We start from the raw sequence: 24,599 nt of genomic DNA, 5'->3' as shown, positions 1-24,599 counted from the left end.
ATGAGACCAAAGAGGACATTTTCCCATCTCCGATGGGAAGAAAGTGAAAAAAAAATGTGACAGGAGTTGCAAATGCATGGTTTTCATGAAATCATTGTGTTTTGTGAGAATCTCTTTTGGAGTATTCTGATATGATATTTCTGCCCATTCTGTTCAATTATGTCCAATTCTCAGAGACTGACTGGACAAGTCCCTGCAATTTTGTTGGCAAGATTTCAGAAGTGGGCTTCCCTTGCCAGCTTCTAAGGGTTGAGAGAAAGGGACTGGCCCAAGGTCACTCAAGAACCGGCTTTGTGTCCAAGATGGGACTAGAACTCAGGGTCTCCTCAAAATCCAACAAAGGAACCAGCCCTGCGTAAATTCCACAAAAGTACCACTAGAGGGTAGTATTGCTACAAATGTTTGCTCTCTCTTAACCTACATATTCTTTTTTTAAAAAATGGAAATATTGTTCTTCATAGTTTATTTTAATAACGCATTACCATTTCAGCGTCCCACGCCTTTCTTTACCTGGATGCATCAATTAAGCTATGCAGAGTGGTTAAGCAATTCTTCTTCCAATATGGCTGATCCTGATCAGATGGGGAAGGGAAGGTGATGGGTTAGAAGAGGGGTCTGCAAACTTGGCTCTTTTAAGACTTGTGGACTTCAACTCCCAGCTGGCTGAGGAACTCTGGGAGTTGTTGAAGTCCACAAGTCTTAAAAGAGCCAAGTTTGCAGACCCCTGGGTTAGAACAAGTACTTGTTTTGGTGCTTTACTGTGATCCTGGTCAGCTCCCATTGCATTCCAGGACAGTACTTCTATTGCTGAAAAAAAAATTTCTTCTGCATTAAGACATACATGCACTTACTCTTCCCAGTTTTTATTTATTTATTTATTACTAAATTTATTGGCCACCCATTTTAACACAGGGTAACAGTTGGATAGGAGAAAAGGGTTAAAGAGCTCCATCTTCCCAAGCCCTGAATTTGATCAGAGAAACTTATGTACTGTCTGTTATTTGTATTCTGTTATTTGTATTCATCCACTGACTATGGCCCTGTTCATTTGCTTGCCAATTCTGAAGTCATTTTCCCCCCCTATCTTGGACCAGGCAACTAGCTTCTACCCTCTGCAGCAGGGGTCTCCAACCTTGGTCCCTTTAAGATTGTAGACTTCAACTCCCAGAGTTCCTCAGCCAGCTTTGCTGGCTGAGGGATTCTGGGAGTTGAAGTCCACAAGTCTTAAAAGGACCAAGGTTGGAGATCCCTGCTCTGCAGGCTGGCTGGGGAATTCTGGGAGCTGAAGCCTCTCCCATTGTTGTTGAGGTTGAGAAACATTGGTTTAATAGCAAAGCTGGCTCTGGAAATGCTAGTATTTTGGTGACGATAAGTAGATCAGGTAGCCACAAAGTTCCTGGGAAATGAATTAATTTCTTTTCTAGAAATGAATTCTTAGCCTGACAGGGTGCAAAGTCAGCCCTACATTTAGGAAGAGTGTATTTGCACAGTTGATCTGTGGGGTCCTGAAGAGCAGTTGTATATTGTTAGGCACTGAATGTTCTAAATCTGTATGTATTTATTTATTTTACTCTGCAGGGGTGGCGCATCTGGGATTTTTCTGGCCTGGGTTATGAAGCCCAGCCAGAATGGAGAATTGTGGTCTCCTTGGTGCTCTCTGAGCTTGGTTGTTTCCTTGCAGATGTTTCCTCGCCTAACTAGATGACATCATCAGTGCTAGTAGGGGGTGTCATTATTAGTGTTGCAAGCCATTAGCATATAAAAAGAGAGAAACCTCCTCCCCAGCACTAATCAACGAAGCCGTTGATGTGATGACCTTGAGGCCATTCGGGTCTGGATGGGGACGAACAGACTCCGACTCAACCCATCCAAGACAGAGTGGCTGTGGATACCAGCATCCCGGCACAGTCAGCTAACTCCATTGCTGACTGTGGGGGGGCGAATCGCTTGCCCCCAAGGAATCGGTGCGCAACCTAGGCATTCTCCTGGATGCACGGCTGTCTCTAGAAGACCATTTGACGGCAGTCACCAGGGGAGCTTTTTATCAGGTTCACCTGATTCGCCAGTTGCGCCCCGGGACTCTTTGTGCACAGTCACTCATGCCCTCGTTACCTCTCGCCTGGATTACTGCAATGCTCTCTACATGGGGCTCCCCTTGAAGAGCACCAGGAGGCTCCAACTGGTGCAGAATGCGGCCGCGCGGGGGATAGTGGGAGCGTCACGCAGCTCCCATGTAACACCTCTCCTGCGCAGGCTGCATTGGCTACCGGTGGTCTTCCGGGTGCGATTCAAGGTTTTGGTCATCACCTTTAAAGCGCTCCATGGCATGGGACCGGGATATTTACGGGACCGCCTACTGCCACCGACAGCCTCCCATCGTCCGGTGCGCTCTCACAGAGAGGGCCTCCTTAGGGTGCCGTCGGCCAAACAATGTCGGCTGGCGGCCCCCAGGGGAAGAGCGTTCTCTGTGGGGGCTCCGGCCCTCTGGAATGAACTACCCGTGGGGCTACGTCTTCTCCCTGATCTTCGGACCTTTAAGCGCGAGCTCAAAACTTTCTTTTTTCATCAAGCAGGGCTGGCCTAATGATTTTATTGAGGGTTTTAGTGGGGTTTTTAGAAATTTTTAGAATTTTTACATATTTATTTTAATAACTCAGCATATTGAATTAGATTTTTAACTAATATTGGATTTTAAGTGTTTTGGTATCTATGTTTTATCTGTGCTGTACACCGCCCTGAGTCTTCGGAGAAGGGTGGTATAAAAATTCGAATAATAAATAAATAAATAAATAAATAAATAAGGATGCTACCTAGTTGGGTAACGAAACGTATGCAAGGAAACAACCAAGCTCAGAGAGCACCAAGGACCCGGAACTGTACAGAGATTCTCTTCTAACTGTAGAATGGAAGATTGCAATAATAGCTAGATCTCTCTGGATAGCTTATAATAAAATGCATTAGATTGCATATCAATATCCAAATCATTTAATTATTCATTTGGCAATACCAAACGATAAATGTAAGGAGGCAATCAGCCAGAAATGCTTTCTTTTTCTTAAATGGGATAATAAGAAATAAATATTCTCGAACAGGGGTCTCCAACCTTGGCAACTTTTAAGACTTGTGGACTTCAACTCCCAATTCTGGGAGGAATTCTGGGAGTTGAAGTCCACAAGTCTTAAAAGTTGCCAAGGTTGGAGACCCCTATTCTAGAAAACAAAATAATGATACTGCAATTTGCTTTGAAAAGCACCAGTTTTTAGCGATCTACAGTAAGTGAACTGAATTTAATTCATGAGACAAAATGCTCTTCTTTTTTTTGCTTTTTCTCCACAGCTTCTGAATCCCTGGATGATTCTGGACGCTTGGAACTCACTACCTGACTCTATAGTCTCTACCAGTGGTGGAATTCAAATAATTTAACAACCGGTTCTCTGCCCTAATGATTTCTTCCAACAACTAGTTCACCAAACTATTCAGAAAGTTAACAACCGGTTCTCCCGAAGTGGTGCGAACTGGCTGAATCCCACCACTGGTCTCTACTCAAAACCCCAAAATCTTCAACCAAAAACTGTCTACTATTGACCTCACCCCATTCCTAAGAGGACTATAAGGGGCGTGCATAAAAGCACAAAAGTGCCTACCGTTCCTGTCCTATTGTTCTCTTCATTATAGTATTATATGCATACTTTTACTTATACTTTTACTTATATATACTTTTTCTCTCATGATGAATTATTGTTTATGTTGATGATTGTATATACTGTTTGACAAAAAAAAAAAAAGGATTTGGAGTAGAAACACAAGCATGGGAGAACCCATCAAAAGCATCACTTCCGGAGGCGGTTTTCCCCCTGAAATGGCAGCACAGTTAGCTTTATTTTGTTTTGTTTTTTTGTGAGAATTGGGGGAAAGGGATGGCATTCTTCAAGCATTGATAAATGTGCATTATTCCAGCTGCAGAGTTCTTAGTTTCAAGAAAGCAGCAATAAATAAAACTAGTCTCTTCAAATTCATGTGCTGAATTTCTCTAAAAGGAAGGATGTTGCCGGGAAGGTTTGATCCACCCATCAGTCAATGTTCTCCCCTGCCCCATCCCCACCCCAACCAAAAGAAGAGGACCCAAGAACTTGGTGGAGAGAAGGAAGGAGGAGAAACTTTGGGGAACCTTTCCGGTTAGCCATAGAACACCAGTGAGAAAAATGTGTTAATAGAAGAGAATATTTGTAGCTCAGGGTTGAACTGTGGGGTCTTTGGTGTTTAGTGGTTTTCTGCAAGTACCAAACTTGGTACTTTGGTAGTTTCATTGCCAAACTAGGGAACATCATCAGTTGTAGGAGGGAGGGAGGGAGGGAGGAGGAGGAGGAGGAGGAAGAAGAGGAGGAGGAGGAGGAGGACTGTAGGGTTCTTGGTGCCCTTCGATCTTGTCTTCTTGCAGATGTTTCATGACCCAACTAGGTAACATCATCAGGGCTAATGCTCATGCAAAACATGTATTACATTGACTTATCCCAACTCAGAATCACCAGTTTTGAACGAATGCCCCAAAACCTGAGTTTTCAAACCTTTTTAGTCCAAGGAACTTATTAGATGCTTTAAAATGAATTCCGGTATCCCTATTCAAGAAATCAAGCGGTAGTGACCAAAAATTGGGTGCATTTGTATAACTTGTATAACTTGTATAATTTGTATAACTGAGGACCCAGATTGTTGGGGGCAATAAGTTGACTTTGTATATAATATACAAATGGATGAAGACTATTGCTTGACATAGTGTAAGCCGCCCTGAGTCTTCGGAGAAGGGCGGGATATAAATGCAAATAAAAAAACCTTTTTCTTTTCTTTTTCTTTTAGTCTCTCATGGGACACAGCCTGAAAAACCCTGACCCAAAGTTTCTGTGCTTGTGTATAACACTCACTCCAGATTGATTGTAACAAGGAGAAAACAACCCCCCCCACACACACACACATCTAACCATGCAATACAAAAAGATGTTTGAAAGGGGCTCCTAATCTTTTGAAGAAAATTGGCTAATTTTGGAATTTTGCAGAGAAGCAGTGCGTCTGGCAAACACAACGACCTTCATGCCTCTTAGGAATCTTCGATCTAATATATAATTTTTTTTGGACAATCGCATGCCCCATCACTCAATCTCTTTATTTTAATCTTACTCCAGCAAGCAACCATGCACCATAATGACAAAATTAAGAATAAGAAAGAAAATAAGAACTCCAGAGTCCATTGATAAGAAATCTCCAAGACAAATTTAAAAACTCCTGCATTGAAAAAAAAACAAAAACACCCAATACCTCTATGCTACAATAAAAGCCCTGGAGATCTAACAAGATCATGTCTTCATTATTTGGATGATTGCTAGCAATCCGTATCGCAATTCGGATGGATGGGGACAGCTACATTGCAGGTAGAAATGTTGAGTTCCCAGGGGGCGGGTGGGGTGGGGAGGTGACACAGCACGGATCAACCTTCCCAACTCTGCAGTTCTCCTCCAGCTGTGCAGTTGCTCGGCCGTCCTGGCTGACGGTGCCACAGGCGCCACGGAGAAGCCCCTGCTTTGGCCTTCCACGCCCAGCCTCCAGCCTTTGCCAAAAGACAGGGCTGTGCCATATACCAAAGGGCAGGTTCCATGCGCCTCCTGAGATTGCTGCAGAAGCGATCTGGAAGACAGCCTGCATCTCTGGGAAAGGAACCCAGGCTCTCTCTCTCGGCAAGCATGTGGGCGCAGGAGAGATGAAGAATTGTGCCAAAACTCTTCTTCCCTTTCAGCTCCACTCTGGGAGGTGGGGCTGTTATTGAGTCTGCAGAGGAAATGGAGCAGGACTGCTGCTGCCGCAAAGAGCTGGGACGGAGGCTGGGCACGGTTCTCCCCACTCCCCAATATGGGTTTTGTTTTCCACAGTGGGAGAAAGGTGCAATGGCACCTTCACTGTGGCAGGAGTTCAAATGGACCGAATTCCCGTGCCTTGTGGTCACCTTCCTGGCTTCCTTCGACTACAACGAAGGGTCAAGGTTTTGAGACTTTGGGCTGTCAGTAGTTTTAAAGAAAGGCGCAGGCGTTTGCTTGCTGACTTTTTATTTATTTTTATTTATTAAATTTTTATACCGCCCTTCTCCCGAAGGACTCAGGGCGGTGTACAGCCAGAGATAAAAAGTTGATATACATACAATTTAAAACCAAAATTTAAAACTAAGCAAATTGCAAAAGGCCAATATTAAAATTTTAAAAAGTTAAAAACCCTAAGGCAATAAAAACCCAATTTAAAATTAATAACAATATTATGCCAGTCCCGCTTGGATAAATAGATGTGTTTTCAACTCACGGCGAAAGGTCCGAAGATCAGGTACTTGACGTAAGCCAGGGGGAAGTTCATTCCAGAACAAGTAACAAGACTTACTTGTTTATCTATCTGAAAAATGGTCCACTTTGGAAATATTGTTGAGTTACATGTTTTGGATGCCCTGGGCTTGGAAATACAGGGAGTCCTCGACTTAACGACCACAATAGAGCCTGACATTCCTGTTGCTAAGCGAGACAGTTGTTAGGTGGGTTTTGCCCTATTTTACGACCTTTCTTGCCGCAGTTGTTCGGTGAATGACGGCAATTGCTAAGTTAGCAACAGGGCTCTTAAATGAACCTGCCTTCCCCACCGACTTCGCTTATCAGAAGGTCACAAAATGGGATCACGTGACCCCGGGATGCTGCAACCGTCATAAATAAGAGTCAGTTGCCAAGCGCCTGAATTTTGATCGCCTGACCGTGGGGGTGTTGCAACGGTTGTGTGAAAAACGGATATAAGCCGCTTTTTTTTAGTGTCATCATTTGAACGGTCACTAAACGAACTGTTGTAAGTCAAGGATTACCTGTGATTAGTTGAACCCCTCTAGTTCTGATCAGACACCAGGGCAGAGAAGTCCAGGGGGGCTTGGAAGCTCCCTCCAACCTTCCTTCCAGGAAGGGCAAACATTTTTCGTTTTCCCCCTGCTTAGGTTTCAGAGCCTCCCAGGAGGAAGCCAGGAGGATCTCTCCAGATCTGCCTGGTTTTTCTGCTTTTCCAAACCAGTCGGTATTTTCACTGTGTGTCTCCACCCTCTTTTGTGGCCTTTCCGTTCTATTGTTGGCTCTGCTCCCTTCCAGTCCTGCCTGGATTTCCCTTCTTCTAGTTTTGCCTGGATTTTCCTAGGTCAGAACCAACTCTGCGACCAAATTGTACTGCTCGCCGCCCAGCAGACCCAGTCGGCATTGCTGAAAAAGCACAAGGGCACAAGGGAGCTATCAGCAACAGATTAACAGAGTTGGAAGGGACCTTGCAGGTCATCTAATCCAACCCCCTGCCCAAGCAAAAGACCCTACATCTGCCTCTACCTAGGATCGAACTCACAACCTCCTGATTGTGAGGCAATTGCTCCACCTGTAGGCCACTGCAAGTAAGTTTAAAGTCTTGTTCTTGGTCTGTCACTTCTCCGAGCTGACCTTGGCTGATCCCAAGGTTGGATCTGATTAATTGTGGAATGGGAGTCGATCAGGAGAGAGAGACAAGGGGCTCATAAGGATGAAGAAAGTAGGGGCAGCCATCAAAAAAAAAAACACCATTGCCTTAGCCCAGAAAGACAGCAGTAGGTGATTTAACACATGAGAAACCATAAACTATGATTTGCAGGCCACAATGGTCAGGTCCATATTAAACCCAAGCCAAGACTACAAATATTGGCTTAACGCCATGCGTATATCTAGTCAACAAAGACTTGGTACAGAACCTCCCCGACTTACAACAATTTCATTTAGTGGCCATTCAAGTTACAACAGCATTGAAAAAGTGACATGACCATTTTTTTACATGTACGACAATTGCAGCGTTCCCTCCCCCATGTCATGTGATCAAAATTCAGAAGCTTGGCAACTGACTCATATTTATGACGGTTACAGTGTCCTGGGGTCACTTGATCCCCTTTTGAGACTTTCTGATGAGCAAAGTCAATGGCAGGGGTGAAATTCAAACTTTTTCCCTACTGGTTCTGTGAGTGTGGCTTGGTGGGCATGGCAGGGGAAGGATACTGCAAAATCCCCATTCCCTCCCCACTCCCGGGGGAAGGATATTGCAAAATCTCCATTCCCACCCCACTCTGGGGCCAGCCAGAGGTGGTATTTGCCAGTTCTCCAGACCAGAGGTCTCCAGCCTTGGTAACTTTAAGACCTGTGAACTTCAACTCCCAGAATACCTCAGCCAGAATTCTGGGAGTTGAAGGCCACAAGTCTTAAAGTTGCCAAGGTTGGAGGCCCCTGCTCCAAACTACTCAAAACTTCCGCTACTGGTTCTCCAGAACCTGTCAGAACCTGCTGGATTTCACCCCTGGTCAATGGGGAAAGCCCGATTCACTTAACAAATGGGTTACTAACTTAACAACTGCAGTGATTCCCTTAACAACTGTGGCACGAAAGGTCATAAAATGGGGCAAAATTCACTTAACAACTGTCTTGACAACAGAAATTTTAGGCTCAATTATGGTCGTAAGTATGTTCCAAGTGTGTTGTAAATATAGACTATGCAAAGTTGAGGTCCATCTCTGCTTTAAGGGAGGATAGTTCATCTTTTGCACTATTTTGAGTTTCTTTTCAAGAGAAAATTTGCACCAAACAAGGGAGGAAAGAAAGAAAGAGAGGGGTTAAGAAGGAAGCTGGGTAAAGGCAATATAAATGAACTGTCCTTAGCAGCAAGCTCCAGCCAAATACCAATAGCACTCAGATTTATATCCTGCTTCACAATGCTTTACAGTCCTCTCTAAGCAGTTTACAGAGTCAGCATATTGTCCCCAACAATCTGGGCCCTCGTTTTACCGACCTCGGAAGGATGGAAGGCTGAGTCAAAAACCTTAAGCCAGTTATTACGGATTGTACAGTAATTGAGACTAAATTGATTTTAAATCTAATAACAGCAGCAAGATTACTAATAGGACAATACTGGAAGAAAAAAGAAGTACCTACAATAGAAGAATGGATATTGAAGGTTGCCAATTTGGCTGAGATGGCGAAGATATCAGCCTTTTTGAAAGACAATACGCAAGAAAGATACTTAAAGGAATGGAAAAAATGGATTGACTATATTCAACGTAGATATCAGATTAAGAGTTATCAGACTGTTTTTGAATGATTATGATGTATTATTCTTGATTGTTTTTGGGGGAAGTTAGGAATTGATGATTGTAGGGGTATAATTAAGTTGGGATGAAAATTTTTTAGCATATGTTTGTTCTATTTTTAACTATACCTTGTGCCCGTTCCGGGAAGTCGGGGGGGGGAGGGGGGTTGTGAAGGGAGGGGAGAGGAGGGGGGGAAAGGGGAAAAAAATTTTTGTAAAACTTTTTGAATAAAAACAAAAAAACAAAAAAACCTTAAGCCAGTGAAGATTGAACTGTTGGCAGCGGGCAGAAGTAGCCTGCAATTCTGCATTCTAACCAGTGTGCAAAGGGATGGAGGGAGGGAGGGAGGGAGGACAATAGCAACAGCACTAGAACTAGCACTTAGACTTCTATACCCTTTCACAATGCCTTTACAACCCTCTCTAAGCAGTTTAGAGTCAGCCTATTGCCCACAACAATCTGGGTTCTCATTTTGCCCTCCTTGGAAGGATGGAAGGCTGAACCTTGAGCCTCAACCTTAACCTTGAGCCTGGTGAGATTCGAACTGGCAAATTGAAGGCAGCCGGCAGGCAGCAGAAGTAGTTTGATCCTCTCCATCACCATGTAAGAGTTTTCCAGGCTTGATTCATTTTCCAGTCTTGGGAAAGGTCAGGGTCCTGCCATTTGGGAACACTGTTTTAGTGAGTGCGGGAATCAGGTTGTCATCTCCTTAAGCTTTGTGTGGTTCAATCAACAAGCCATGATGACACAAGAACCAACCTTTGTTGTGAAATGTTTTAAGAGATCTGTTGGTCTTGCCTCTGACCAGAGAACAGTCAGAGAACAGTTAACGGTGGGGGAACCGTCTTTTCTTGAAGGCATCTTCTATCAGAAGATGCATCTAACCCAAGTCTTACAAAGATGGAGATACGGAAATTAGACATCACAGGACAAATTGAGGTGGCACCTAATTTTCTTGGCAGTTGTCTTCTCTTCCAAGAATGAAAAATAGATCACATTTCTAACTCAATTAGTCATGTGATATATATTTGCATCTTTGCGTAGATGATGGGATATGCAAATATTATGCAAACCAGTTTTCTGTATCCTCTTTAGGGGTTTTGACTCTGTATGTGTACGTGTGTGTTTAGTGTTCTATTTCTTCTTGTTTGTTGATGGATAACCAGCTACCCTTGATGTGACCAACACCATACTTTCTGCATTTTTCTCTAACAATCCAGTTTTCAGTCCCTCCCTTCTTAAGGATGGTCTCCTTGAACTTTGGGTGACTTTAGAAACGTCTCCATGCAATTTTCTTGGCAACCATAGGCAAGTGGCTTTCTTTCTCTTGAGATGTTGGCTTGATTTTGCCTAGCCTACAGCCTTGGCGGTCTTATTCACGCACCAAGATAGCCCATCTCTGTTTAGGTATCAAGTCCAGATGAGATCAGCCAAGTTCTGCCATTAGCTGAGTTCACCCCATTTGTTCATCCTATGACTGATTTGTGATAAAGCTTTCCAGTAATTGAGCTAGCCATTCATTAAGGTGCAGGTAAAATGGTATGTGAGAAGGACCTTGGGAGGCAGGAGGAAGAGCCAAAGCCAGAGGAATGGTTGGATAAGAGGCAATGTAGCCTAAGGAGGGAATGGCGGTGGGGGTAGGGCAAGCATTTCTGAAGGACCCTCTCTAGTTTCTTAGGCTGTAAAAGCAAGGGAGAGGAGAGATACTTAAAGATTCTGTCAATATATCTTTGCAATAAAGTATAAGTAGTTCTTGTCTTACAACCACAATGGAGCCCAAAATTTCTGTTGCTAAGGGAGACATTTGTTAAGTGAGTTAATTGCCTCTTTTTACAGCCTTGCTTGCCAGAGTTTTTAAGTGAATCGCTGCAGTTGTCAAATTAGTAACTCGGCTGTTCAGTGAATCTGGTTTCCTCGTGGATTTTGCTTGTCAGAAAGTCGCAAAAGGGGGGGATCACATTGTCATAAATATGAGGCAGCTGCGAAGCATCTGAAACTTGATCCCACGATCATGGGGGGTTGCTGCCACCATGAAAAACAGCCATAAGTCGCTTTTCCAGTGGCCTTTATAATTCTGGATGGTCACTAAATGAACTATTGTAAAGTGAGGACTAACAATAGAATTTTGTCCATCTGGTCATATTTCTTACCTGGATTACCTCACTATTGGCCCCAAACACGTTTATTTCATCTTTCCCTCCTTAAAGGCTCTAAGATCATAAGTGGCTTTGGGGTGAGATACCAACTGTACGCTGATGATACTCAGCTGTTCTTTTCCACCCCGGGCCGCCCCAGCGAAGCTGTCGAAGTGCTGTCCCGGTGTTTGGAAGCCGTACGGGTCTGGATGGGGAGGAACAGGCTCAAACTTAATCCCTCCAAGACGGAGTGGCTGTGGATGCTGGCACCTCGGTACAGTCAGCTGCAGATGCGCTGTCTATCGGGGGCGAGTCGTTGGCCCCGATGGAGAAGGTACACAACTTGGGTGTGCTCCTGGATGGTCGGTTATTCTTTGAAGATCATTTGATGACCGTCTCCAGGAGAGCTTTTTATCAGGTTCGCCTGATCCGCCAGTTGCGTCCCTTCCTGGACCGGGATGCCCTATGCACGGTCACTCATGCTCTCGTTACCTCTCGCCTGGACTACTGCAATGCTCTCTACATGGGGCTCCCCTTGAAGAGCACCCGGAGACTTCAGCTAGTCCAGAATGCGGCTGCGCGGGTTATTGAGGGAGCGGTTCGAAGCTCCCACGTAACACCTATCCTGCGCAGACTGCACTGGCTACCTGTTGTTTTCCGGGTGCGCTTCAAGGTATTGGTTACCATCTTTAAAGCGCTCCATGGCTTAGGACCGGGCTACTTACGGGACCGTCTACTGCCGGCCTCTATCTCCCAGCGTCCGGTGCGTTCCCACAGAGAGGGATTCCTCAGGGTGCCATCAGCCAAACAATGTCGACTGGCGGTCCCCAGGGGGAGGGCCTTCTCTGTGGGGGCTTCTACCCTGTGGAACGAGCTTCCCCCCGGGCTTCGACAACTACCTGACCTCGGGACCTTTCGCCGCGAACTTAAAACTTATTTATTCCGTTTGGCTGGACTGGCTTGATTTTAAATTCTAAATTTTAAATTTTAAATTGTGGGTTTTAAATTCTGTAATTTTTATGGGGTATAAGGTTATTTTAAATTTTTTGGCTAATTTTGAATCAGTTTTTTAAGGGTTGTTTTAATCATGGTGTATGTTTCTGTTTGTATTTTATTTGCCTGTTCACCGCCCTGAGTCCTTCGGGAGAAGGGCGGTATACAAATTAAAATATTATTATTATTATTATTATGCAAAGATCAAGGGAAGAGAGAAACAGAAGCAGCAGGAAAACATACGAGGGTTGTTAGCAGGAATTGCCACTTGGAGCCTTGTAAAATTCTGCGAACAAGGCAACGGTTTGTACACTGCACTGGAATCTGCTTTCGAACGAGGTATTTTTAAAATCATGAATCATTTGTGAAATCAGCTCAGCTGTGCAAGATGAATAATCGCTTGCTCCCTACTGGATCACAAAGGACCTCTGACAAGGCAGTCTAACTGGGGAGTACAATACAGGCATTTATAGACGGTGGGAATAACATTTCTTCCGCAGTATATTGGCCACCGGTAGTCCTTGACTTACAACAGTGACCAAAGTTATAACGGGTGGTGAAAAAAAGTGACTTATGACCATTTTTCACCGTCACGACCGTTGCAGCATCTCCAAGGTCACGTGATCAAAATTCAGATGCTTGGCAGTTGACTCATATTTATGACCGTTGCAGCATCCTGGGGTCACGTGATCCCCTTTTTATGACCTGCGGACAAACAAAGTCAATGGGGGAAGCCAGATTCGCTTAACAACCGGGTTACTAACTTATCCCACATGCAGTGATTCATTTAACGACTGTGGCAACTGCATTTACCCACTGCAGTGGGTAAATTAGTAACCCCGTTGTTGAGCGAATCTGGCTTCCCCCATTGACTTTTGTTTGTCAGAAGGTCCCAAAAGGGGATCACATGACCCCGGGACACTACAACCGTCATAAATATGAGTCAGCTGCCAAGCATTTGAATTTTGATCATGTGACCCTGTGTGTGTGTGTGTGTCACTAAGTGAGTCACTAAGCGGTCACTAAGTGAGCTATTGTAAATCAAGCTCTGCCTGTATTAACCCGAGCAAACCTTGATGGTCTGTGGGAATCCTCTCTGCTGTGGGTTTAGTCAGGGGAGCAAAGTGGAAGTAGCTCGTGGCCTGCTCAGTGTGCAAACCGAGTTTAGTGGGAACTCAGCCCCTGCCACTTACCATCCTTGCTTGACGGTTCAGTAGGTAGAATCAGAATCGAGCTGGAAGGGACCTTGGAGGTCTTCTAGTCCAGCCCCCTGCTCAAGCAGGAGGGTCTATATAGCAGGGGTCTCCAACCTTGGCAACTTTAAGCCTGGCGGACTTCAACTCCCAGAAAGCCCCAGCCAGCAAAGCTGGCTGGGGCATTCTGGGAGTTGAAGTCCTCCAGGCTTAAAGTTGCCAAGGTTGGAGACCCCTGCTATATACCATTTCACTGTCCAGTCTCTTCTTCAAAAACCTCCAGTGATGCAGCGCCCACCAGTTCTGACAGCTAATTAATTAATTGGTTAATTGTCCTCACCCTTAGGAAGTTCCCGGGCTTTGTATCACCTTAGTTGCTCTTCTTTGCACATTTCCTGCCCCCCCCCAAAGTCTCAACAGCTGTTTTGCAATGCGGTGACCAAACCCGGATGCAAGTCTTCCAGGTGTGGCTTCACCAAAGCTTTACAAAGGGGTCCTCGACCCTGGTCCGAAAGCAACGATGGGAAGAAGGGCCGCGGTGTGGCTCAGGCTGTAAGAAGCCTGTTATTAAAAAGCACAGCTGCCTGCAATTACTGCAGGTTCAAGTCCCACCAGGTCCAAGGTTGACTCAGCCTTCCATCCTTTATAAGGTAGGTAAAATGAGGACCCAGATTGTTGGGGTGGGGGGCAATAAGTTGACTTTGTAAATATACAAATAGAATGAGACTATTGCCTTATACACTGTAAGCCGCCCTGAGTCTTCGGAGAAGGGCCGGGATAGCTCAGGCAGTAGAGAAGCCTGTTATTAGAACACAGAGCCTGCAATTACTGCAGGTTCGAGCCCGGCCCAAGGTTGACTCAGCCTTCCACCCTTTATAAGGTAGGTAAAATGAGGACCAAGATTGTTGGGGGCAATAAGTTGACTTTGTAAAAAATATACAAATAGAATGAGACTATTGCCTTATACATTGTAAGCCGCCCTGAGTCTTCGGAGAAGGGCGGGGTATAAATGTAAACAAAAAAAAATGTAAATAAATAAATTAAAAAGAACCTGTCAAGGAGGAAGGTGGAGGGGGGCTTTTCCTGCACGCCCCCCCCCCCCCATTTCCCCGGGGAAGCAGCAGCAGCAGCAGCAGCAGCAGCAGCTCCCCGCCCAGCAGGACCGGCACAGAAGGGCGAGGCGAGCCCCGACCCTTCCACACGTGCCTGGCTTTGTTGACAGGGCTGGGCTCGGCATCACGTGCCCCGACGGCCGGCCTTGGGCTCGCAGCTGCGCGGGTCTCCGCTCAATGCCGCGACTTCCTGCCTCGGCTGCAAGAGAGGCGGCGGCGGCGGCGGCAGAAGGAGGAGAAGAAGGAGGGCGGCGGCGATCGGCGATCGGCGATCGGCGCTCCGGTCCGCGTTGGGTGCGGGCGAGCGCCGCCGCCTCGGTGGCTGCGGGTCGGGCGGCGCGTCCCCGGGCGCTGGACGGCGGACGAAGATGAGCGCGGGGCACGTCGTCTGCACCGGCTGGCTGATCAAGTCGCCCCCCGAGAAGAAGCTCAAGCGCTACGTGAGTCGGGGGTGGGGGGGGGCACCCATCCCTCCCTCCCTCCCTCCCCGGTCCGGTCCCCTTGCCTTGCAAAGGCTCTGTCCTCCCTCTCCCCAAGGAAGGGCTGGCGGCTGCGGACCCTCCGGGGCTTCCCAGCGGGGAAAAGCAGCGCTGCGACCCCCCAGCCCCCCCACCCCAAGCCTTGCCAGGGATGAAACGGTGGCTTTTGCAAGCGGAGGCGGCTTTTGGGGTACCGGCTGCTGCTTTGACCCCGCTTGCGCCCCTGCCCAGCCCTGGGCTCCTTTCCCGGCCCCCTCCCCAGCCCCCTCCCCCCCCCGACCTTTCCTTGTGCCCCCAGCCCCGGGGCTGCGAGCGGCTCGGCGCGTTACGCAATCCGGGGCGAGCGAAGGCGGCTTTGTGTTTTGTTTGAAAGCGACGCCATCGCGCGCTCCTCCAGCCCCGCCGGTTTGGCTTGCAAAGCGAGGCGGCCGCCTTTGGCTTGGCTTGGGGAGGGGGGTGGGTGTGACCCCCCCCTCCCCCCGCTTCCCCCGACGGGCCCGCCTTGGGAAAGTTGCAGGACGGCGAGGGGCTCGGGTGGGCGAGCCGCACCGACGGGGACGTGAAATCCTCCGAAGGAGCTGCAGCTTTACGGGTCCTCGGAACGCGGTTACGCGGGGCGGCTGCAGACGTTAGGACGCGAGATTAAAGCAAGAGCGCAAGACCCGATCCCCACCACACGCCCCCCAGGACACGTGTAAAGGGGGGTGGGAATGGGAGATGTTGGACGGCGGGAAGATGCGTGTAGTGGCAACTATGGGGGGAGAGGGCTGTTAGTCGGACTCCGTGGAGCCCCGGAGATTGGGGATCCGGATTCTGACGTTACCTTTTAGCAGAAAGTTACAAAGAAAAGGCGGATGGTGAGGGCGCAGAAGACTTTAGCAGCCGCTGCGCATGAAGAGCGGCTCGCTTTAACGCTTCGCCGTGCAACCACCTGCTTTGCAAGACACACGCGCGCACACACACACACCGCCGTGCCCAAAATGTACCGTGGTGTGTGATTGACATAAGTCCCCATCCACATGAGTTGGCAGCGAGTGACGCTGCTGAGTCGCCCTTCGCGCCTGGAAAGCCCCCCGCCCGCTTCTCCGCTGGATGGGGGGGGGGGGGAGGAGAGCCCCGTTGCTTAGGCGGGGCTGCAGCAGCTGGCCCTCCCCACCCCGGTTCCGAACCAATGCTCCTCCTCAGGCTCGGCTCTCTGCCCCCGCCGGGTTGCTGGGCAGGGGTCCCACCCGCCCGCCCGCCCATCAACAGGCCGAGCGGGGTCCGAGGACCGGAGCAAACGCCTTTCCGGCGCCTGCCCTCCGTGGGGCGGGCCGCGTGGGCCCTCTTGCCTGCCCTTCGGCCCAATGTCCCCCGCTCGAATCCCGCCGGAGCTTTCCTCCTGTGCAGCTGGCAGCTGCACCGGCAGCGGGTCCTGCTGGTCCCCTTCGGCAGGCTTGCACCGGGGAGGGGAGCGGGAAGAAGAGAGGACAGCAGCTCCGGGAACGGCTTCGTCGTCTGCAGCCCCGTGGAAAAGTCTCCGGAGGAGGCCGGGTTGGGTGGCTGGGTTGCAGAGGGCGGGATGCAAAGCTCACCTGGGTGCCACTTCGGTCACCCCGAGCTACAACCCTGCAGATCGGCTCCGCCCGGAGCTTTCCTCTGCCTTTACCTTCCACCGGGGCTTCCTTTTTCTGAAACCTGGAAAATGAAAGCAAAAGGCAGCCGTTGATCACAGAGAGGAGGCTGCTCCCCCTCCAGCCGTCAGGATTTCAGCCCCCCTGCTCCCCTCCGCCCATGGCTTTGGATGCTTGTAGTGTATTAGTGACTTGTTTAACGTCCCCCCCCCTCCCACACACAACCCCGCCTTGACGAACTTTAAATAACTGTTGCAGCCAGTCTCTGGGGAGCCTCGTATAAATAGCTATCTCTGGTATCTTTGGATTGTGTTCTGCTGCGGAGGGTGAGACCCCCTCCTCGGCCTGTTCCCTTGGACAAAATGCTGGAAATGCTGCACTTGGAACAGTGCACAATGGACAGATTTATCCATAAAGAGCATAAAGATCAGTTGACAGTTAGCCCCAAGGATCGGTTGCTGTATTGGGAGAAACATTTGGGGTAACAATCGTTTTCCTTCTCACCAACCAGTCTTCCTTTCTGGCCAGTGTGCCTTGTGGCTTGAAGAGGACAATCCAAGGGCTGTTGCAGATGTTGGAATGGGGTGAGCCTGGGTGGGGAACTGTGGTTGAGCTGCAGAGGACATCCCAGGTATGCAAAACACCTGGCAAATTGAAATGCCCCAAGCAATGTCCCAAAGGTGTTTATTCTTTTCCCAAAAGGCAACTGTTGGTTGTTGTTTTTTGCAGAATAACTTCAGTTGGAAGGGACCTTGGAGGTCTTCTATTCCAACCCCCTGCACAAGCAGGAGGCTCTATACTATTTTAGACAATGTTGTCCAGTCCCTTCTTAAAAGTCTCCAGTGTTGGGACAGCCATAACTTCTGAAGTCAAGTTGTTCCACTGGTTGATTGTTCTTATTGTCAGGAATTTTTTCCTTAGTTCTAGGTTGCTTCTCTCTCTGTTCAGTTTCCATCCCTTGCTTTTTGTCTTGCCTTCTGGTGCTTTGGAAAATAAGGTAGGTTGACTATCACCCCTTCTTTGTGGGAGCCCCTCAAATATTGGAATACTGCTATCATCTCCCTTAGTCCTTCTTTTCATTGAACTAGACATACCCAATTCCTGCAGATGTTCTTCATATGCTTTAACTTCCAGCTGCCTAATCGCCTTTGTTGCTGTTCTTCGCACTCTTTGCAGAGTCTCAACATCTTTTTTTATATTGTGGTGACCAAAATTGGCTGCAGTATTCCAAGTATAGTCTTACCAAGGCATTACAAAGCGGTAGCATCACTTCTCGTGATCTTGATTCTATCCCTCTGTTAATACAGCTCAGCATTGTATTTTCTTTGAAAACATTTCGCTTCTCACCCAAGAAATTTCTTCGATTCTGAAGTGAATGAGAAGTGAAACATTTTCAAAGGAAAAAAACTGAAGAAAACCCAGTTGCCATTTGGAAAAAGCACCTTTGGGACAGTCATGACCTGGATGATTGAGAACCTCCCCAGATGTAGCTCAAAGCAAAAGATGAGAAAATTATTTGTCTGCCAGAAATCTTGATGAAGAGTGGCTCACTCTTTCGATGTCTGGAGAAGCCCAATTTGGAGGTGCATGAAATTGCATGTTGATATAGAGCCGGGGTCAGCAACCTGCAGCTCTGGAGCCGCATGTGGCTTTTTCATCCCTATCGCTGGTTGGCTCCACGATTGATAGGACTTTCGGTTAGGGCAGGCAGAGGAAAAAGGACGCCACACTAGGAATCTCCTCTATGGTGGGGGAACTGGACTTCAGGTGGGCTCCAGAATTGAATGGAGTGCTTCCGATTAGGACCTTTGAGGCTCTTTGAGTGTTTAAGGTTGCCGACCCCTGATATAGACAGTCCTCAACTTACGACCCCAGTTGGAATCAGAATTTCCATCGCTAAGCATAGCACTCATTAAATGAGTCGTACTTGGTTTTATAATCTTTTTGCTGCAGTTGTTAAGTGAATCATTGTGGTTATTAAGTGAATCACATGTCCTTGAGTGAGTCTGGCTTTCCCCATTCACTTTGCCTGTTGGATGCTGACTGGGAAGGTCACAAATAGTGATGTTGTGTCTGCGCCCCCCCCCCCCCGAGCCGGCCCTGCTGCCAGAAAGTGACTTGGACAGTGAGGGGGAAGGGCCCTTACCTCGGGAGCACCGGCTTCCCTGGCTCAGCTCCAGGAGCCAGAAACAGGCCAGGTGGAAGAGATAACGAGGCCTCCATCCCCTGACTCTTCCCCCCCCCAGGCCACGCCTGCAGACCCTGCTGACGGCAATAAGGCTTGGCTGGACCCTAGGTTTCATAGGCAGGAGAGGAGGGAACAACAGAAGCAAGGGTGGGGCAGGCCTAGGAAGTGCTGAGTCATGGAGCCACACCCCACAGGATATAAAAGGCAGCGAGAGCTGCTGTGTCTCTTTGTAACAGGCAAATCCACTGATTGAGCTGACGTTTGTTCCTGGGTGACTCACCAGCGTCGTGGAAGATAACGGAGGCTCTTGGCAGACGCTGGCTATTCTGCTGCCAGAGCTGATAGTGCCGGCTAATTAAGCCATCACTCGGACGGAGGCGAGGGAGGACAGAACAGGTGATCATGTGACCCTGGGATGCTGCAACTGTCACAAATGCAGGCCGGTTGCTAAGTGCCTGAATTTTGCTCCCATGAATTTTGCTCACATGAATGCAGAATGCGCTGCAACGATTATAAGTGTGAAGACCAAGAGGCAGTGCCGTGTAGTGGTTATAAGCCTGGACTAGGAATGGGGAGACCCAGGTTCTATTTCCCCCTCAGTCACAGGGGTGCAGTTACACTTTCTCAGTTCAGTCTGCCTCACAGGGTCGGTGTTGTGAGGAAAATTGGAGAAAGAAGCACTGTTTGCTGCCATGAACTCCTGAGGGGAAGGCATGAGATACCTCTAACAAAAGGATCTCCAACCTTGAGGAATTCTGGGAGTTGAAGTCCACAAGTCTTAACGTTGCCAAGGTTGGAGACCCCTGCTCTAACAGACATTTGTCACAGAAGACACACCCTAGGCCTTTTATCTTTTAATCTTCCCTGCAAAGAGCTTGAAATACCATTCATCATTCTCACTTTTGACCATGCGGGCTCTGAGAGGTCGACCGGCTGCATATAAGATAGTCCTCAACTTATAACAGTCCATTTAGTGACTGTTCAAATTTACAATGGTGCTGAAAAAGGTGACTTAACGACTTGTTTTCATATTTATGACCATTTCAGCTTCCCAGTGGTCATGTGACTCTTAACGGACAACCAGTTAAATATGAGCCAGCAGTGTGCAGCCAAAAAATCCAATGCAATCCTAAACTGCATTAACAGAGGGATACAATCAAGATCAAGTGAGATACTAATACCACTATATAAAGCCTCGGTAAGACCCCACCTAGAATGCTGCATCCAGTTTTGGTCACCACACTATAAAAAAGATGTTGAGACTCTAGAAAAAGTGCAGAGAAGAGCAACCAAGAAACTGAAAGCTAAAACATAAAATGAGCGGTTGCAGGAACTGGGCATGTTTAATCTAGTGAAGAGGAGGACCAGGGGAGACATGATAAGCAGTCTTCCAATATTGGAGGGGCTGCCACAGAGAGGAGGCAGTCAAGCTATTTTCCAAAGCACCTGAAGGCCAAACAAGGAACAATGGATGGAAACTGATCAAGGAGAGATTCAACGTGGAAATAAGGAGAAGTTTTCTGAAAGTGACAACAATCAACCAATGGAACAAAAGTTGCCTTCGGAAGTTATGGGAGCTCCATCACAGGAGGCTTTCAAGAAGAGATTGGACTGCCATCTGTCAGAAATGGTGAGGGGCCTCCTGCTTGGGTAGGGGTTGGACTAGATGACCTGGAAGGTCCCTTCCAACTGTGTTAATCTGTATCTGTGATCAAAATTCAGACGATTGGCAACTGGTTCATATTTATGACGGTTGCAGTGTCCAGGGATTATGTGATCCCCTTTTGCGACGGTCTGACAAGCAAAGTCAATGAGGAAACCTGATTCACTTAACAACCGTGTGACTACCTTAACCCTGCAGTGATTCACTTAACAACTGTGGCAAGGAAGGTTTCAAAACTCACTTGGCAACTGTGTGGCTTAGCAACAGAAATGTTGGGCTCAGTTGTGGGCATACGTCGAGGACTACCTGTTTCAGACACCATCTTCATGCCTCTTGTGTTGGCTGCCTTTCCATTCTTTGTGATATTATATTTTTGATGGTCTGTTTGCGCCGTTTGTCATCCACATTGCATTGAGTGTTGTGAAATCAGACTGGACCAGCTGACCTGCAGAATGGAAACAGAAGTTTGTTACTTTCTTCTGATCGCTTTGTGCGGGTGGTCAATTTTAACAACTTTGGTCACTGGATCACCTTCTTGGTGGCTTCTGTCAGACCAAGAAGACATCAGAGAGAAGGAGAAGGATTGCAAAATAATGGCTTACTTGCCAGCTTGCAGTTTGCGCTAAATATGGCTCCCAGAAGATGGTGGTGAGCTAGAGATGGAGTCAAAATTTGGTTGTTAGAGTGAGATTTGCATATAGCAGTCTGTAGGAGCTGAGCTACAATACTGGTATGTTTATTTGGATCTGCTTATCCTATGAAGTCACAGTCATATGGCGGTTGGCTTTCTAAGAATCTTATCACTTTTGTACAAAGAGAACTTACAAAATGAAGGATGACTCTGTAAGATTGCTGGGTAAGAAAAATAGGCTGGTCTCAAAATGCATAAAGCGGATTAGAGTTCAGAACTGCCCTCTTGGATGTGACTTTGTTGGAATTCAGCTTTGTATAATGAGGGTTTGGATAATGAAGTTCTTGCAAGGCTGGTAGAACTGGGATTGCTTGAAACCTTCAGGAAGAAAGTCCTTTTAATAGCAAATGCAGTAATCTCTGGACTGGGGGAATTGGAACCCACCAAGAATGAGGTAGAAATTGTCAAAACTTCAAGGTTGAAGTTTGCAGAAGGACAAGCTAAAGGGTCTTAAAGCACAATTTCCTCCGCAGAAACCATGATCAAAGGTTTATTGGTGCTGTGAGATGGTGAATGTAAATTTAAAAGTGGAAATGTTGAGGACAATTAGGGCATTAATTAATTAGGGCATTAATTAATTAGGCCTAAGTTTAACTCACAGAATCGTCTATTGTAATGTCCTTCCTGTTAAAGACTACTTCAGCTTTAATTGCAATAATACTAGAGCAACCAATAGATTTAAACTTAATGTCAACTGCTTTAATCTAGATTGCAGAAAATATGATTTCTGTAACAGGATCATCAGTGCTTGGAATACTTTACCTGACTCTGTGGTCTCTTCCCATAATCCCAAAAGCTTTAACCAAAAACTTTCTACTATTGACCTCACCCCATTCCTAAGAGGACCATAAGGGGCGTGCATAAGCGCACAAACGTGCCTACCGTTCCTGTCCTATTGTTTTTCTTTTCTTCTTCCTATATATATATATTGATGCTTATACCTCCTTATATTTACTCATATATGTGTTTATATGCTATATAATCTTTTTGTAGGATACCTACATATATTGTTGTGACAAAATAAATAAATAAATAAAAATGTCACTATGGGTGGTCCTTGAGTTACAACCATTTATTTAGTAACCAGAGTTACAATGGCACTTACAAAAACTGATTCACAACAGGTCCTTGCATCTACAACCATCTCAGCATCTCCACGGTCATGTGATCAAAATTCAAGTGCTTGGCAACTGGCATGAATTATGACAGTTGTTTTTTTGTTTTTGTTTTTCTTTGTTTTTTGTTTACATTTATACCCCACCCTTCTCCGAAGACTCAGGGCGGCTTACAGTGTATAAGGCAATAGTCTCATTCTATTTGTATATATTTTTTTTTACAAAGTCAACTTTGTAAAAGTTGCAGTGTCACTGGGTGAAATAATTGTCATTTTCTTTCTTTTTTCTTTTTTTAATAGTTTATAATATAAAATACAAAAAAAATACAAAAGAAAATAGTGGAAAAGTAAGGGAGGGAAAAAGGAAGGGAACAGTGTTGGGCAAAAGGAAAAAAAGAAAGAGAAGGCAGTGACTTCCGACTCTCTTTGGTGCAGTAGAATCAGGTAATAGTATTAAAGATCAACTTTTTACTTTTACATAGTAGTATAAACTAGTCATTTCAATAACAACAAACCTATCTAATTAGTAAAACCCAGAATCAAAGTTTCATTTTTTCCACCTCAAGCACAAAGTCCAGAAGCGGTTTCCAAATAGAAATAAAAGTATTTGTATTTTTTTTTCTTTTGATCAAAACAGTCAATTTAGCCACCTCTACTAACTCATCAGTTTTTACAGCCATTCATCCATTGTGGGGATTGAGACAACCTTCCATTTTTTGTACATGAAGTAATCTTTTTTTTTTTAATTGAAAAAGTTTTACAACAAACAAGTTTTTAAATACATGAAGTAATCTTGACACTATCGTCATTTTCAACCTCCCCAGCGAACTTCCAACAAAGCAAAGCTAATTGGAGAAACTGGATTCGCTTAACAACCATGTGATTCACTTAACAATTGCAGTGATTTGCTTAACAACCATGGGGGGGGGAGGTTGTAAAATTGGGTGCAACTCACTTAGCAACCACCTTGCTTAGCAACAGAAATTCTGGTCCAGTTGTGCTTGTAAATTGAGGACTACCTGTACTTAGAAACAGAAACCTGTCCTTTTTTGCTATAATAGACGGTAACACAAAGAAAAGAAGCCCTTGTGCACCAGGGCAGTTTCTCAATTGTGACAACTTTAAGATGTGGGGACTTCAACTCCCAGGATTCCTCAGCCAGCAGGCTGTCTTCCAAATATTGTGGAAGCGCATCTTTCATTCCCTTTTAATAGATGTTCCTGGCTAGAACATTTATAGGATTTGTAAGACCATCTAATTCTCAACTGACTCAAGATGGCATAGGGGAAATTTTTACTTGTCAAGCAAACACATGGATGTGCAGTTAAGCTTAATAGTAACTTTATTTCCCCCCCCCCATATTATGCAGTTGTTCAATGTTACTTGAAATAGGTAGATACAATTATAAGCCATCAAGCTGGTGATAACTCTTAACAACCACATAGATCAGTGGTTCTTAAACTGGGGGTATATGTCTGGAAGTAATAGAGCAATTTGTAATGAAACAATTTGTGAATCAAGGATCCAGTTAGGGACTTATGTGAAACAAGAGAGTATAGTTCCCCCCCCCCCAGCATTATTTATGACTAGGAAAAGAACATAGAATAATAGAGCTGAAAGGGACCTTGGAGGTCTTCTAGTCCAACCCACTGCTTGAGGAGGAGACATGATTGTCCAATCTCTTTTTGAAAGCCTCCTGTGACGGAACACCCACAACTTCTGAAGGGAAGCTGTTCCGTTGAGTGTCAGCCAGGAATTTGTGTTGTTTGGATCAGAGCTCTCCAATCTTGGCAACTTTAAGCCTGGCGGATTTCAACTCCCAGAACCCCCTAGCCAGCAAAGCTGGCTGGGGAATTCTGGGAGTTGAAGTCCTCCAGGCTTAAAGTTGCCAAGATTGGAGACCACTGGTTTGGATGACTGTTTTCAAGGCAGGTGGTCCACCAAGTGGGATGTTAAATCAGTGACTATCAATACAGACCACTTTTGAACATGGATTTAAAAACTTAATAGAGCTGACTCTTAACAACAATGTTCCAGAGTGCATCATTGAGATTCACTGTAATATTGGGCCAAACAATTTAATAGCTGCTAATATAGATAGATCTCCAGTATGATCTGTCTTCGTCCTGGTCCTTCAGGTCTCCCAATGATGCACCCATCACCAGTGTAACTGAATCCACCCAACCTTGCTGCTGGCCACCTCTTTGCCTTCTCTTTCTTCCCAACTTTCCCTCCCTTATGGACTTCTCAAGGAAGTGGCTCTT

General features: G+C 46.3%; 2 protein-coding genes across 3 annotated transcripts in view; one reads left to right on the top strand and one right to left on the bottom strand.

Moving 5' to 3' along the window:
• Positions 1–14,749, bottom strand: part of VSIG1 (V-set and immunoglobulin domain containing 1) — a gene marked incomplete at its 5' end in the record, with an annotated part of 52,502 nt that extends 37,753 nt beyond the window's left edge. The window contains one exon of the mRNA XM_058154636.1: positions 14,527–14,749. Coding sequence (XP_058010619.1) covers positions 14,527–14,749 — 223 coding nt within the window. The remainder of the gene's footprint in view (positions 1–14,526) is intronic.
• GAB3 (GRB2 associated binding protein 3) overlaps positions 14,669–24,599 on the top strand; it is a 102,925-nt gene continuing 92,994 nt past the window's right edge. The window contains exon 1 of one of the 2 annotated variants that reach the window (XM_058196538.1): positions 14,669–15,027. In XM_058196538.1, the coding sequence (XP_058052521.1) occupies positions 14,956–15,027 (72 nt within the window). In that variant the 5' untranslated portion in view covers positions 14,669–14,955. The remainder of the gene's footprint in view (positions 15,028–24,599) is intronic. The other variant, XM_058196537.1, reaches the window with a different exon arrangement.

The sequence above is a fragment of the Ahaetulla prasina genome, chromosome 11 (assembly GCF_028640845.1).
Source record: "Ahaetulla prasina isolate Xishuangbanna chromosome 11, ASM2864084v1, whole genome shotgun sequence".
Classification (NCBI taxonomy): domain Eukaryota; kingdom Metazoa; phylum Chordata; class Lepidosauria; order Squamata; family Colubridae; genus Ahaetulla; species Ahaetulla prasina.
This window is presented reverse-complemented; position numbering and strand designations above follow the sequence as displayed.